Genomic DNA, 16,379 nt, shown 5'->3' with positions numbered 1-16,379 from the left:
AAGTGATTTTGCACGTGAATTCAGCGCGAGAGATTATGGCCAATAATAACATGGGTAAGCATTCTAATATTTCTGTTATGTGATTGGTACAAGTGTTCATAGGACTTAAATTAATCAGGGACTATTAATTCAAGTGCACTTTCCAACTTACTCTAAGCTTAGAATTGGGTCTCTTAATGAGTCTCCCTTACAAATAGAGCAATATGACTTGCATCTCTTTAATTTGCTGTATCACTTAGAACACTAATTCTCAACCTTTTTTCTACCAAGCCTTTAAGAAAGATACCACAAATGCTTATCAATAGCACTGGCTCCCCATGGTGCTTACTTTGTGGGGAGTAGGCTGTGAATCTAGGATGTGGTATAGGTATACTTTCAAAAAAGTATTCCCTAAGTGACTTTGAAAATTTGTTCCACCTATGATTCCTCACCACCTTGAGAATTACTGTCTTAAGATCAGGAATTTTAGAGAGTGTAAATTCCATGAGAATGTAACTACATTCACCAGTGTTTTCCCAGCACATAAAATAGTGCCTAATCTCAGTCTGTTTACTGAATGAATGAAAGAATGAATGACGACCTGAGTCAAATACAACCCAGACACCACCTAGTCCAAAGTCCTCATTTTACTAGGTAAAAAAACTGAGGCAGGGCTTCCCTGGTGGCGCAGTGGTTGAGAGTCCGCCTGCCGATGCAGGGGACGCGGGTTCGTGCCCCGGTCCGGGAGGATCCCACATGCTGCGGAGCGGCTAGGCCTGTGAGCCATGGCCGCTGAGCCTGCACATCCGGAGCCTGTGCTCCGCAGCGGGAGAGGCCACAACAGTGAGAGGCCTGCATACCGCAAAAAGAAAAACAAAAAAAAAAACTGAGGCCACAAAAGAGGTTAAAAAGCTTGCCTAAGGTTCCACAACTAGAACCCACACTCCTTTATTCCCTTCAAAGGTGTGTTCTGTAATAGCACCTCTGTACCTCTTGACGGATCAAAATAATTAAACGTAGAAAAATATTCTGGAGAGAACAAAGATATTTATAAATCAGTCCATATTTGTAGTAAGGTCATATATAAACTACTAAGCTTTTGGCAATAGGAGAAAGTCAGAATTCATTTGACAGCTCCCTATTCAGCTCTCTGCAGTGTAACCTCTTGGAAAGAACACATGCTTAGGAGTCAGACTTGTTTTACATTTTTGGGCAAATTACTTAACCTCTGTGAACTTTGGTTTTCTCAGCTGTAACTTACTCACAGTTATACCTATTTTACAGGATTATTAGGAAGATTAATAAGATAACATATGTAAAGCACCTAGCACTGGAACTGACATGTATTGGGTGTGAAGAAAGATTGGTTCTCTTCCCCTTCCAAATAAGTAATGGCCTAGGACAATTAACAAAAATTTGCAAGCTAAAGCATTCATATATTACATAAGATATCATAAGCATCCCTGCCAAATATGAGATATAACTAAGAATCATGCTTCATATAAATTATCATACATGAAGAATTCTTTTACAAGGAGTTGACGTTTAATTTCTTTTCTTCATAAGCAGGCATGCTAAACTGTGGAAGGGAAGTGTCCTCATTCCTTTGTTTGCCTACATATTATATCCAATTATGAATGACTTTGCTGAATTATCAGGTGCATGTTCCATTCATATCTTTTCATTATTAGATCTCTGTCTCATTTATATGGTAGATTCCCTCACTGGTAACATCCTAGAGACTTTTTGTATTTTACGTGGTCTCAACCCTTAACCTTAAGATGTCTGCTCAACTTTGAGTTGCTGGAGAACATCTGACTTGACTTTCTGCAAATAGTGCTTATCAAGATATTACTGGAACTTCTGAGTCCTATATTTGGCAATGTTTTTTCTTTAATCAATATTTTGTCCACTTGTATGTTCCCTACAATGGTTCTTCCAAAGCTCCTTTATTATCCTCAAGCTCCTAATCCCTCTCATCCTTTAACTATCGGCATTTTATTCCTCTAACTTTACCAAAGAGGTGAAAACCAACACGCATGAATTCTTTTTCTCCCTTCTTCAGTTCTGTGAAAGAGATGTTGCTCTCTGAGGCCAGCTCTCCATCAGTGCTCAGGATTCTGTCCTTGCCCTCCTATAGAGTATTTCCTCAGTTTTCCCCCGTCATCATCTTCAGTCTTTCCTTTTCCAATTTTATGTTATAAACCATTTATATTTCAATGAGAGGTGCTTGAATCTAGAGTATGAAATTTAATGGTTGTAGATTGGATGGGACCACTGTATACTAGATGGCTCTATGAGGGCTTGCTACACCCTCAGCCCTCGTCTGAACAAAGCAGGAAGTTGGTCAAGTTTGGTTGGATTATTTCACTTTTCTTTCTCAGCCACAGCTGAATGGGTCAGTAATTGGTGCCTGGCCCTCAAGCAGCTAGCCATTTTATAGGCCTTGAGGAATTCATGAAACCAGCTGGCACAAGAGCTTTGCCCCATAGAGGCTTTGCATCCTTGACAGTGAGTTGCTGACCCAGTCAGAATCTCTGTTACTGCAAGTTTGAGTCAGGACAGAGTGTAAGCAGGAAGAGTTGCTAGAAAAGCAGAGGCCCAAAAGAAACCATGAATTAACAAAGCCCTAAAGCAGAGAGAAAGTAGTCATAGTGGAGAAGGGAGAAGAAACAAGCAGAAACTGCCCCAAACTGCCAAGAGGCAGAGAGACTGAATGATAGCTTGGCCAGCTGTGCTGTTGGATCATTAGAGCTGGTCTCAGACTGTGGTAGCTTCATCTTGTGTCCTGAATTGTGAGTTCAGATGTCCCCATTTATCCCTATGATAAACTCATCACCTGCAGTAACCAAAGGATGACTTTCAGCCTGGACAAGCCTCATACATTTGGCTGGCTGTTTAATCTTAAGCCATTTTTCTTCCCTAATTGGCTCTCTCCCTGTATCTTTCTACTCCTGTCTAAGTATAGTACTTGGCTATCTATGCTATCTACCTTTCCAACATATTTATGCCTCCTGTGTCTACAAAATAGTTAACAATCTCAGGACTAAAAGTTTTGCTTGTTCCCTCCTTTTTATAATATTCAATTGTGTTTTCAACAATGATCTGAAATTAAAATTAGTGGCTTGCTTTTCTTTTTTGTTTTTTAAAGTTAAATCTGACTCTTGTGCTAAATGTAGTCATTTACTTTCTGTAGTTATTTAATAGTCTACTTAACTGGTTTCTAAGAGTTTGGGGTTGTTTTTGTCAAATTCTCTTACAAGTTTTGATCAGTTATTTATATATGGGAATTTCTGGTTTTCCTAACCTTGTACTAAGAGGTGTGCTTTAAAGCAAAATAGGCTTGTTGCCAAAGCCTATGACCAATTTGCATCCCTTGGGATATACACCCAGTTTTGCAAATGCATTTACTTGTTTTTGCCTGGAAATGCAGACTTTGAGCTGGCAGCTTTCCTGCCTTCTATTTATCCCCTTTCTCTTGCTCTCAGCCAGAATTTACTGGGTCTGATTAGTGGTGCTGAAAGATTCTCATAATATGAATCTACCGTTTGGGGAAAGACATTAGGGTCAGAGGTTAGTCTTGCAAATATGGGAAACAGACCAAGTACTTTTAAAATTGCAATTTTATTCAGTTTTTCTTTCATCCATTCTATGAATAGTATTTGAATATTACGTGCTAGGCACCGAGCTAGGTACTAGGGATATAGAAATTAAAATATAGCCCCTCTTTTCATTAAACCTAGAGGCTAGGAGGCGATAGTCATGCAAAAAACTTTTAGCTTCTGGAGGGTATGTGCTGTAATGGAGTTGCCAGTGTTAAGTGTCACATGCAAGCAGTTTAGTATAGCTGGAGAAGATGATGTTTTTAGGCGAGGGATGAAGATGATGCTAGCAGGTGACTTTGTGAAGCCAAGGAATTTGAATTTTATCCTCAGAGATTAGGACTGCCCAGTACAGGTCTGGCATGTCATAGTTGCTTGGTGAATACTAAACTAAGGTACCACATTCTTCACTTGGATACTTAGTGAACAGCTCCAGGCTGAGAATTAAGTTTTTTAACTTAAAATTTTAGTCCCTGTTAAATCTATGCTAGAATTTTTATGTCATTAAAAAAAACTGACACAGCACAAATTTATATCTAAGAATATATAAAATTAAGTTGACTTTGGTTTCTTTCTCCATGTTTGGATGATGTAGTTAATTTATAATTATTTGCAAAGTTAAATCTGTCTGTCTTTTTTTTTTTTTAATTACAGAGTAGCCCAAATCATCTGCAGTATGATAAGGATCATGGGTTCTGGAATCAGGCAGAGCTGGGATTCTTTGCAGCATGTGTATGGCCTTGGGCAAGTTACTTAACCTCCCTAAGCCTCATCTGTAAAATGAGGTGGAGAGCTGCTGCTGGAGCCGAAAATGGTTCCTGTGAGTATAAAATTAGAAAACGTCTGTGTGATGGGCAGGGACCTGGTCCACCACCCTCCTATGCAGCAAAACATCAATTTATTTTTCCTCAATCAAACTAAATCTGGCATTGAGCACCTACTCAGAAGACTATCAAGAATTCAATATGTTATATTTGGAGGAGCCTCGCCTCCCTAGATTGACACAAAATCCAGGGGATTCAGCTACTACCTGGAAAAGATGGAAGCGGCCTGGTCCTTATTCTCTGGTGGTAGCTATCCCTCTATCCTGATTCTTCTCCCTGGCCAACGCTTCCTGTGTCTGTTGGGCATGGATGCTCCAGCCAGCTCAGAGATGCTCCCCACAGAGGTCCTCCCCCCCGCTGACCCCAGGCTCAGCTTCAAGATCCTCACCTCTGCTTCAAGGCCTCGGATATTAGTGCCCATCTCCTGCCACAGATGCCTCACAGGTGTGGTCCATTGCACATCTGCAGCCTGTCTGAGGGATGTGCCCCTCTCCCAGCAACCCTCACCCTCTCATTTTCCACCAGATTTCCAAGCCAAAGCCTGGCTGAGGAGTTGCCTTGTGGACCTTGAGAACTTCTGTTTTCAGCCCAGAAGCTCCAAAGGTAATGATACCCATGGAGGGGAGGAACTCAAGCTCAAAATAGAATTGTGTGGCTGTCTTCTTGGAATAGGGGAGGGAAAGACATCACTCATTCTTCTGAGTCTCTTCCAGCAGCAAACATCCCAAATAATCCTGCCACTTAGGGAAAGTGCTTAGTTTGGTACATGGTATGTAGTCATCTCACAACTGTTAAATATTAGCATTATTATTTTTATTAGCATCCCTCTTGGATAATAGGCAAGGATTCAGAGTGATCTCAGTAAATTAAAGAAATTATCCAACTGGAAAATGAACCAGAGAAACTGAAGCTGTCTAAAGGAAGAAATCTAAATTGTTAAAGGGATGAAAAATCAGGCTTTGGGAGAAAGCATTTGGATTACTCAATATGGAAATGAAGAAAATGGAAGGCTCACATTTGTCTTTGAGCATGTGACAGCCTACGGTGAAGGCCCTAATCAGCTGTTCTTCATCAACACCAGAATTTAAAGCAGCAGATAGTAACTTGAATTGTATTGTGAGATTTTGGCTAGTCACACACACAAAAAGTATGAAACAAAAAGCATCAAGCATCTTATTCAACACAGAATGTTAGTAGAAACTGTGGCTACCCTAACTCTAGAGACGCTTCAGGCAGCTGGGGTTCACCTGCTTGGAAACAGGGACTGGTTTAGTTGGTGCATTGGGTCCTCCTTATATCCGTGTAGAATGATACTGTGTAGAGTACATTGTCATTTAGTGGGTGATCCTGGAAATCATATTTTCTCATCTCCAATGGAATATTTTTCATCTCAGTTGAATATGCAGGAGATGTGGCATAGAAGGAAGGCCCTGCTCTGAGTATCAGGAACCTACGTTTGTTTCTTTGCTTTTAGGCTGATTTCCTAGGTGACCTGTAGTAGCCATTTACTCTCTATCTGAATAAAGATGGGACAATTAAAATAACTTGATTTGTTCCCATTGAACTTTACCATTCTGAGACATTTTTTCTTTACATTTTCTTTCTTTACTGCTAATGAGCAGTAGAATTAAGACTCCTTTTATTCTCAGAGAGTAGACTGTGGTTGTAATTTCCTAATATAAATACTTAATTTACATGCATCTAGTTTCTAAAAGGAAATTAAAAAGGTTTTCTTATGGAGAAATTTAGCTGCTCCACTATTCTAACAGAAGTCTGTTTTCATCTGTTGTTCTAATTTAAGGGAGGGAACCTGTTTTTCATGGGGCAGGTAATTTGGAACCCTTTTGTTTCTTACTGTGGCCCTTCTGTTTAGCAAGTTAGTCTTTTCACTGCTCCCAAGTGACCTTTCGTTTGTTTTGGTGTTGTGGGATTAAGCAGTCACACTTTTCAACAGAGCCTTGGTATTAAGACAAGACCCTCTTCAGTTTTAGGTTTTACTAATTTTTTGAAATCAGTTTATCTTGATTTAGCCATTTTACTATCTGCCCAAGGAGTTAATCAGATCACATCTCATTAGTAGGCCCTTATTTTAAAACTCTGGGAACAGAAATTTCTTCTTCCAGTGATCTTCCACCATACCTAAAATGTAACTCATGGTGGCAACTCCTTTCTTATTTTCTATGGGCTTGTCTCATTCTAAATAGGTGAATCCCAGGATTGTGAGATGGGATCCTTGATTGATTTCCATTTCCTTTTTCCCTCCATGCTCCAGTCCCTACATGGCACTGAACCCTGAATGCCATGTTGCCAGAGAGCGACAGAACCTCTGTACTTGACTCTTTGTGCATTATTTGGTTTGACCTTCTGTTTGTAACTTACTTTTTCTATCCTCTTTAAGCATCTTATTAAAAGGTTAGGTAGGCACATAATGTAAACCAGCTTAATTCTGCCGCCATAATAGAACGTAACATCTGTGTGTTTATTATAAGATTATAAGAGCTCTTTGAAACAAAGTCTGTCTTACAATTTTTATATGTTCCCAAACATGTAATATAGGTCTTTGAACATACATTCTCCCTGAGGGGTGAATAAAGAGGGAGCAGCAGAGGAAGACCGTAAGGTTTACTAGGAGTGTGATATCTTCATGATGGGCTCAACCCTGGCTGCCTGTTAGAATGACCTGGACACTTTCTAAAAAACTGACATATTTGTCCCACACCCAGAGATTCTGAGGAGAAGAGGATTTTTTAGCTCTGCCCCCTGTCACCAGTTACTCTTAGGGAGCCAGTATTGTCATTATTAAAACATTGGTCTACATTATCAAAAACATTTAGACAGTGATGAAGACATTGTTAGTGGGTACATGATTGCAGAGGCTAGAACAAATGTGTCTGCTATGTTGACAACTTAAGATTTTGTGCCCTAAATAACGTACCAATGTCTTCTCTTTTTTAATTTATTAGTTTCTTGGCGCTTCTCGTACCTGGAGAGCCTGTTGATCCTTGTTACATGCTGACAGCACGTGTAAGTAATACTGTTCCTGCCTCAAGGACTTAAAGATTGACAATATGTTCAGACAGAATATGTCAGCTGAGTGGTGTTAGTGACGTTTAGCCCCTCTCTGCTCCCCTGAGTGCTCATCTGTGGTGCACAGATACAGCAAGTCTTTTAGGTACTTCATTTCAAGAGGATATTTAAAGAGGAAAGCATAGCAATTTGTTGCAGAAGTTGAACTAATCCAAACTACCCACCAAATCTAGCCTTTAAATCAGCATGAGGATTGCCTTCCTCACTTTGTAACAGATTCTTTATGGTCACCTAGGCCACAAGAGTTGCCTACAGCTCAGTTGATAATTTAACCCTTTTAAAAAATTGAATAATCTAAATCTGTAGTTGTCAAAGTGTGCTTCAGGGCATTCTGGGGATTGCCAAGACTCTTTCAGGGGTGTGCAAGGTGATGGATCTTTCATGTATGGGTAAGAGATCCATCAAAGCATAATATGGACCAATGTATTTTAATGTGACAGTTTAAAATATATAAGGTATGGTTTCAGATTCCACCCAGTGATGTCACCTTTAAATAATCCATGTACACTTGAAAAGAATGTGTATTCTGCTCTTATTTGGTGGAGCGTATGATAAATATCAATCAGGTCAAATTAGTTGTTAGCGTTGTTCAAGTTTTCTGTGTACTTAAGAATTCTCTTTCTACTTTTTCTATCAGTTATTGAGGAAGGGGTATTGAAATCTCCAAATATAACTGTTATTTAGCTGTTTCTCTTTAGTATCAGTTTTTGCTTCATTTATTTTGAAGTCCTCTTATTAGGTACATACGTGTTTATGCATGTTTTGTTATGAACTTTTGATAAATTGATTCCTTTATATTATGAAATGACCCTCTTTATCCCTGTTAAGATTCTCTGCTCTGAAATCTATTTGTCTAACATCAGTGTAGCCACTTTAGCTTGCTTTTGGTTAGTATTAGCATGGCATATATTTTCCCATCCTTTTACTTTCAGCCAATTTGTGTCTTCATTTTTTTTTTTTTTTTTTTGCGGTACACGGACCTCTCACTGTTGTGGCCTCTCCCTTTGCGGAGCACAGGCTCCAGACGCACAGGCTCAGTGGCTATGGCTCACGGGCCTAGCCGCTCCGCGGCATGTGGGATCTTCCCGGACCGGGGCACGAACACTTGTCCCTTGCATCAGCAGGCGGACTCTCAACCACTGCGCCACCAGGGAAGCCCTGTGTCTTCATTTTTAAAGTGAGTTTTTTTTGTAGCCAGGGTATAGTTAGGTCTTGCTTTGTTATCCAGTCTCCGAATCTCTTGTCTTTTCATTAGGATGTTTAGGCCATTTACATAAAATGTGATTATTGATATGGCTGGATTTAAGCCTACCACGTTGACGTTTGTTTTCCATTTGTCCCAACAGTTCCTTGTTCCCTTTTATCTTTTTTCTGCCTGCTTTTGGGTTGAGCATTTTTCATGATCCTTTTTATCATTTTTGTTGGCTTATAACTGTTTGTTTTGTTTCATTGGTTGCTTTAGGGTTTGTAATATACATCTTAAACTTACCACATTCTACTCTCAATTGATGTTATATCACTTCACATACAGTAGAAGAACTCTGTAATAATATACTTCCATTTCTTCCCTCTGAGAATTTGTGCTGTTGTGTTGTACATTTTGTTTCCCATGTTATAAATTCCACACTGCATTGCAGTTGTTTTTACTCTGAATAATTGGTTGTCTTTTCAAGGTGTTTAAACAATAAAAAGAAACCTTTATATTTATTGACATAATTACCAGTTCTGGTCTGCTTTATCCATTTGTTTAGATCTAGATTTCCTTTTGCTTGAAGGACTTCCTTTAATACTTATTTTAATGTAGATCTGCTAGTGATAAATTCTTTCAGCTTTTGTATGTCTGAAAAAGTCTTTATTTTGCCTTTGTTTTTGGACACCTGGTTTTAAGCAATTTGATTATGAAGTGACTTGGTGTGGCTTTGTTTGTGTTTCCTGTGCTTGGAACTCATTAAGACTCTTGTTTCTATGGGTTTATTTATTTCATCAAATTTGGATTTGTTAAAATCTTGGCCATTATTTCTTAAAAAATTATTTTCTCTCCCTCATCTGCTTTAGGGACTCCAAATACATGTATATTAGTCTTCTCAAAGCTTTCCCAAGTATCAGTGATATTCTGTTCACTTTTTTTTCAGCTTTTTGTCTCTCTGTGTTTCATTTTGTGTGGTTTTAATTGTGATATCTTCAAGTTTACTAATCTTTTCTTTTCCCATGTCTAATCTACCATTATATATTTTATCTAGTTTCTTAGATGTTTCAAGCAGGATGGTAAATCTGATTCCTGTTATTCCCATCTCATTTGGAAGCAGAAATCTCATCCATTTTCCAGAAGCCAGAAATTAAAGAGACTTGCAGAAATTTAAAACAATTCTACGCCTTTTCCTATGGAAAATATGGTTTTAATAAAAATTTTTAGGTTAACATTTATTATCATTATCTTTAAATGAATTAAATAAGTGTTTAAAATTTTTCTGTTTTAATTTTGAACATGGTAAATATTGATAGATATAACCCATGCAAACAAAAGGTCTTTGGGTTCCTCAGTAATTTTTAAGAGTGTAAAGTGATTCTGAGACCAAAAAATCTGAGAACAATTGATCTAAATGTACTGAAGCGTTTACTGTGGGTTGCTTGAACTTAGAAGTTGGGTAACCCTGGTGCTGGGGAGGGCACGGTTACAAGGATGAGAAGACCCATAAGCAGATAGAAGAAGGAAGGAGAAGAACAATCAAGCAAAAGTTAAGCCACATGGCTCCCAAGAGACACAGAGTAATGTAGAGTCCTCATTTTCAGCTTCTGTCTTGATATTTGTAAGGCCCAGTTATCCCTCCTGGACTTAGGATTTTTGAGATAGTACTAAAAATAAATTCCATCTTTTTTTTTTCCTTAAGGAGGAAAAAGAAACTAGAGGGGAAAATTAAAACACTATGGTAGACTTAAAAGGAAGCCATTTTCGGAGTCCAGGGTTCTTTTAGAGTCCAGAAATTACAGTGCTATGACAAAGGCTAATACTGTTCACGATGCTCCATGTGGAGGCCAGCAGATTGCATGTCTGGCGTGTAGAAAAGGAATCTATAGTTTTGTGATTCTGTGGTTATTTTCAGTATGCTGGTTAGCTCATTGGCACACACTAGAGAACCAAGACCTTCCCTCACCTTACTGTCTAATCTTGGCAACACCTCTCTGGGACTTTGTTTCTCCACAATTACAAAGTGGGAGTCAGAAGCGTTCCTAGGTCTTTCTTTGTCTGCAAGTAACAGAAACCTACATCAAACTGGCTTAAGCTCAAAGGAGCATCTATTGACGCATATAATTGGGAAGCCAAGATGGCTGTGACACAGTTGGATCCAAGTGTTCAAACTGCCATTGTGGCTTCACTCTAAGTTCTCTTCCCTCTTCCTATTCCTTCCCATTTTCTGCCCATTCCCTTCTGCTTACCTCTGTTTGCTTTGTTCTCCATTCAGCCACACAGTTGCCACCAGAAGCTCTAAGCTCATGTGGACCTTTGAGCTCATGAGCCCAGAGATAGAAACAAAGATGCACTCTCTCCCAGCATCCACAGACCAATCCTTTGGAGACTCTTTCATTGACTTGACTTGGGCCATATGCCCATCCTTTGAACCAATGACCTTAGGGCTATGAAGAACCTCGGTTAGCCAGACTGGTTATGTGCCCACTCCTTTGGCAGGGAGTGGAGGATAAATTGGTATTGGCAGTCCCATCAGAACCACATGGAATGAGACGGAGGCAGCTTGGTGACTGGAAGGGTGCTGGGCAGACTGCAGCCTGCACCCTTAAAGTGTCATGAAGTGAAGCAAACTATGCCTATTATGTGTTTATGATTTAAAAAGAAATACAATCATGTGGCTATTACAGCATTGTTGGGAATTTGACATTTTCTTCTGAGTCCCCCAATTCTCTTAGCAACAGTTTCTTTTCCTATTGCTTTTCAGGTATTTCATCTGCATGGTTTAGATTTCATCTTTGCTCTGAGGCCTTTTACCAACTTTTGTTATGTCAAGAATAGAGTCAGCTGCACCCAGAGCACTCCCACTCAGTGATTTTCATTCCTGCCAACACATTCATGCTTCCTTTAAATTGTAAATCTTTTCTACCTGAATCTTTTCTTTAACTCTGATGTGTAACAGACGTGTAGAATCAGAATTGGTATTAAAAGTCTACAAATCGATAAAAAATCAAAGAGGATGATCTCTTAATACAGAGTCCTCATCAAATTTAATGTTTAGTTGAGTAATCACCTCCAGGCTCTTTGGGAGTGTGAAGTAGAGTGAACACATAGGTGAAGGATTTATTCACAGTGCCAGAAATGCTTAGTATGCAAGACATACTCTGTTTTCTCGGAAGTGGCAGCCTTTAATAACAAGCTCTCTCTACTAATCCACTTCGGAATCTCATTCCTGTGTTTTTCAGCCTAGAAGAACTGAACAAAAATGTAAAGTCTGAATTTGTTTATTCATAAAAATAAGATCTATAGTGTCATTTTAGTCATATTTCGGAATGTAGCTTATCACCTACATGTTGTATCTAGATTGGTACTATCAAAATGAAAAGGCAACATGCCAAGTGGTTATTATATTCTAGAATATTCAAGCAAAGAAATTTGCATTTGGAATTAAATATAAGATACTTGGTCTTCCATAGATCCAGCTAAGGCTCACAGTTCAGTTAGAGACAAGAATCTGGCATTCACTTGTATGCATTTAAATGGGTGGGTTGCTGGAAAGAAATACTCCAGAAAGCTAGCAGAGGTTGTCTCTGGAGGTGAAAACATGTGATATTAATTTTCTTTTCTCTGCTCTTCTCTGCTGCTCAAGTTTTCTGCAATGAGCACATGCCCCTTTCACAATAAAAATATTTTTTTTTAAGAACAAGCAAAGGCTATTTATTCAGATCTTGATATATCAAGGGGGTCAGCCACTGTCATTTGCATTTTAGCAGAGACTCAAAGACAAGTAGGAAAGTGGGAAAGCTTATAGTGGAAAAAAGGGAAGCCTTCAGGTATGCACTGATTGGAAGCTGTTTGCATGAGGAAGCCATAGGTGGGCTAACTAGAAGCCTAAAAGCAAGGTATTTTATGGTGTACATATTCGGGTTTCTCTGACTGTTCCTAAATTGGAAGTGGGGATAAAAATTAGAGAAGCTGTCAGTTATTAGTCAAGTCCTTGTCATTTTGAGCCAGTTATCATAGAAGTTACTGTTTGGCTTCTTGGATTATTATTAGAGATAGCAATCCAGTCTCCTGCAAGGCTGACTTATAGCAGGCTGGCTTCATGGGCTGATTATTGTATAATAAGGGGGTTGGTTTCCTGGGCAGGTTGCTGTAAGTTGTGGGTCAGAGTTCTGTTTTTATACACGGTTTGGTAATTGTCTGTTTGTATATTCAGTTTCTCACCCGGTGGCGCTGACTGCCCTTCTCATTGACTGCCTTTTCTCTGTCATGCATTATTATTTCTAAGGACATCTTCACATTGAGTCCGTCAATATCAGGTCCTCCAACAGTTAAAAAACATGCCTTTGTAAAACTTATTTTAGGTAGTGTGATGCTGTGATTTATGATAAGAAATGTATGTTTGGTCTTCATCCACTATTCCTAGCACAGAGCTCTTAAACCCTTGGAATTTCCTAGGTATTGAGAGCCATAAGAGTGTCTTTTGCTATGTTAATGAGATGACAATTTTTTTACAAAAATAATTTTTAAAAAATTACATCTATGCTGAATTGTGAAAGTTCTTGGAATATACCGAATTATGTTTAAGCAAGATATAGCTACTTAATGAAACTGACTGACACTCAGAAAACTGTGGCTTGAACCCTGATCTGGGCTCTCTGATTCTGCCTTGACTCTGCTGGACAGATCCCAGTGTGGTCTGGCATGTGTACCCACCTCAGGATCCTTTGCTGTGCCATTAGGGCTGCAGGAGACCTATCTGCACGAGCCCCGTAAGGCCTCTTAGGACAAACCCAGAGGGGACTCTAGAGCTTAAGTTCAGGTCTCCAGTTCTCAAGGTTTCAGACTGCATCAAAAAGAAGAGAAATTTTCCCCGACTTCTGAGAGTAAGGGCCGGGGTGGGAGAGGGAGCATATCCCTATAAGTGGGGAGGGAGAGCCATAGGCACACTGCCATGAAAGAAGACCCTTCACTCCCAAGCCCTCTCCTCAAGGATTTACCTAGTCTACGCTCACCGCGTGCCAGCAGGATCACTGGCTCATCTCTTCCAAGTGCCTGTAAGCTCAGGTGTCAGGTTTGGGAAGGGTCTATCCAGCACACAGAGTCCCGTTGATGAAGAGCGCAGTGTAGTAGCACTCAAATCTCAGACCCAATCTGACTCACAGTCCACTTGTTCAAGAACAAAGTCACAATTAGAAGCCTGCAGAGAATCCTGACCATCAACCAGTAGCATAAGGCCCAGGTTAAGATGACTGTGAATGGGTCTTGGAGGTAATAGGCCTGATGTGAGTCCTGGCTCTTACCCAGCAGAGGTGAGGTCTTGGGGCAGAACTTACCCCCTCTGAGACAATTTTCTTATATAGAAGTGTAGGTAGTTTATTAGAAAGGTTACCAGAAATAAGATGGGGGTGAAATGTTGGCAATAGAAATTGCTTAATAAATGACAACTCTCGTTATAATTATATGCTAAATCATGTTCACAAAATAAATTCAGTCCCCTTCCAGCCATTTCTATCAGACTCAAAACCCCATTCTTTAAGTTTCCCATCGAACCTGTTAGTGAAACCAAGAAACATTTGTTGCTCATCTCTGAACCAGCTATAAATTGTCTTTATCATGCTTCAGCTACAACGCACAAGCTGGAAACAGCTTGGCATCCATCTTTTGGATTCCAGGGATGACTTTTATCACCTTGGAAGCCTTAGGCATGTTACTCATAGGAAGTGCTATTAATAGGTCAGACCGTCATCCATAGTGTTCAGAACGTATCAGGTTTTTTTGGTTTCTTTGTTCGTTTGTTTTAATAAGGAGAAAGAAAAGAAAAAGCAACCCTACTGACTCTACTGATCCTGTGATGGAAGTTAGGTCCTCACTTTTTTGTATATTCTTCTGTAACTAGGTTAACTTTGATATTTTACTTTTCTCTGTTAATATGACGATCCTTGACAAAGTCATGGTCACCAAATCAGTGTGTTTCTCTAATAGGGTAAATCATGTTAGAGATAACGGAAGCTTTTGAGCATCTGGTTTTACCAGAAACTAAATGTAACGTGGGCCACAGTGTACTGGAGCAAAGAAAGCGTAACCTTTGCAATTTTCATTACTTCATAGACACTATGCATAATCTTATTTTCCACATGCAGATGTTAGGATAAGGAAATGGGTACATTCTATTTTTTCCCATATCATAAACCAGTAATTTCATCTGAAAAAGTAGCTTGTTCAGTGTTTTATTGAATCTAAGATGCTGTCTATTGTAAAATATATCATTATTCTGTGTAATCACTAAGAAAGAAAAAGCACTGCCATTGATTGAGAGATGTTAAATCTGAAAAAGTGAGTCTTGAAATCAGTCAAAGATAGTATATACTTCTATGTTTGTTGAGTTCTTTTTTACTTCCTTTGTATCTCCTTGCTCCCGTTAATACTTAAAGACATTAGTTGACTAGTTTGAGAGAATTAATCACAATTAAAATAGATGTTCCACGTTATACAACACAGATACAGCCATTCACCGCTGAATGCCCTAATCATAATGGCATTTTAAGCACTAATGAAATGGAGCTAGTTTATATTTCTTGAATTGATTAAATAAGATAAAGTCTCAGTCATCAGGTACATCAAGACAGGCATCACCAGGAGGACTGACTGGATCTTATAGTATTCACAGGATTTGTAAACAGAAATGCCATTTTGTCATTCCTACCATCTTGAGCACTTGTTCCTAACAAATCCTTGGGATAATACCAGATACCCCTGCTCTTTTTCTTTTTTTTTCCTGAACCAGTCACAGAAGAGCTTCAGATTTTGGCTAATATTAATCAGTTGACCCCAGGCAGTTATGACATATTCCTTAGGAGTATAACAGGCAAACAGGCACGGGGAGAGGTAGAGCTTTCTACAGTGGCCTCAGTAGTAGAGGTGAGCCTGGGGAAACACACCGTCTGGCGTTCCATGGCAGTGTTCGGTCAGACGGTTCTGGGACCAGAGTCTGGCTGTGCTCTCACTGTGTAGCCTCCCTTTGTTCCTGCCCATTCTTCGTGCCTGTTTTCCACCTTCCCACAGATTCTCATTAAAGCTCTCCTTGGTCTCCATGACTTCCTGCTGTCTGCCACTAAGAAGTCTGACTCCCTGATCTCTGTCAAGGGCAGGTCTGTACTCAGCTTGGGAATTCCAGAGATAAGGGCCTAGGCATAGTGGTGGCCAGGAGGGTGCTTCTGGGTAAGGCAGCCTGGAAGGACACCCGGAGTGGCTTAGAAAGCTCTTCTCGAGGAGCCATCCTACTGGTAGATAGTAAGTCTGACCATCTGCCTTTTTTCCCTTGTCCCCTCTGTCTGTAAACCCTTCCCAATGCCCCAGGCATGCAATTAGGTACTATTTTTTTTTTTTTTTTTTTTTGTGATACGCAGGCCTCTCACTGTTATGGCCTCTCCCGTTGCGGAGCACAGGCTCCGGACACGCAGGCTCAGCGGCCATGGCTCACGGGCCCAGCCGCTCCGCGGCATGTGGGATCCTCCCAGACCGGGGCACGAACCCGCGTCCCCTGCATTGACAGGCGGACTCTCAACCACTGCGCCACCAGGGAAGCCCTAGGTACTATTTTTAAAATCAGCTTTTATCTAAGCATCTTATGGGTTATCTCTGCTCCCACAGAGGTGCAGGAAACTCTGACAGCACACTGATTACACCCCACTTGATGGG

General features: G+C 39.9%; 1 protein-coding gene across 1 annotated transcript in view; it reads left to right on the top strand.

The window, feature by feature from the left end:
• The first annotated feature begins 61 nt into the window (after positions 1-61).
• The window catches only part of LOC115802662 (uncharacterized), a 56,713-nt gene continuing 40,395 nt past the window's right edge, over positions 62-16,379 (top strand). Inside the window, exons 1-3 of the mRNA XM_089917063.1 lie at positions 62-1,637; positions 4,236-4,401; positions 4,931-5,008. Coding sequence (XP_089773189.1) covers positions 1,617-1,637; positions 4,236-4,401; positions 4,931-5,008 — 265 coding nt within the window. The 5' untranslated portion in view covers positions 62-1,616. The remainder of the gene's footprint in view (positions 1,638-4,235; positions 4,402-4,930; positions 5,009-16,379) is intronic.

The sequence above is a fragment of the Delphinapterus leucas genome, chromosome 9 (assembly GCF_059928025.1).
Source record: "Delphinapterus leucas isolate spDelLeu-1000000601 "Yukka" chromosome 9, BTC_Dleu_Yukka2, whole genome shotgun sequence".
Classification (NCBI taxonomy): domain Eukaryota; kingdom Metazoa; phylum Chordata; class Mammalia; order Artiodactyla; family Monodontidae; genus Delphinapterus; species Delphinapterus leucas.
The sequence above is the reverse complement of the archived record's forward strand: the minus strand, read 5'-3'. Positions and strand labels throughout refer to the sequence as shown.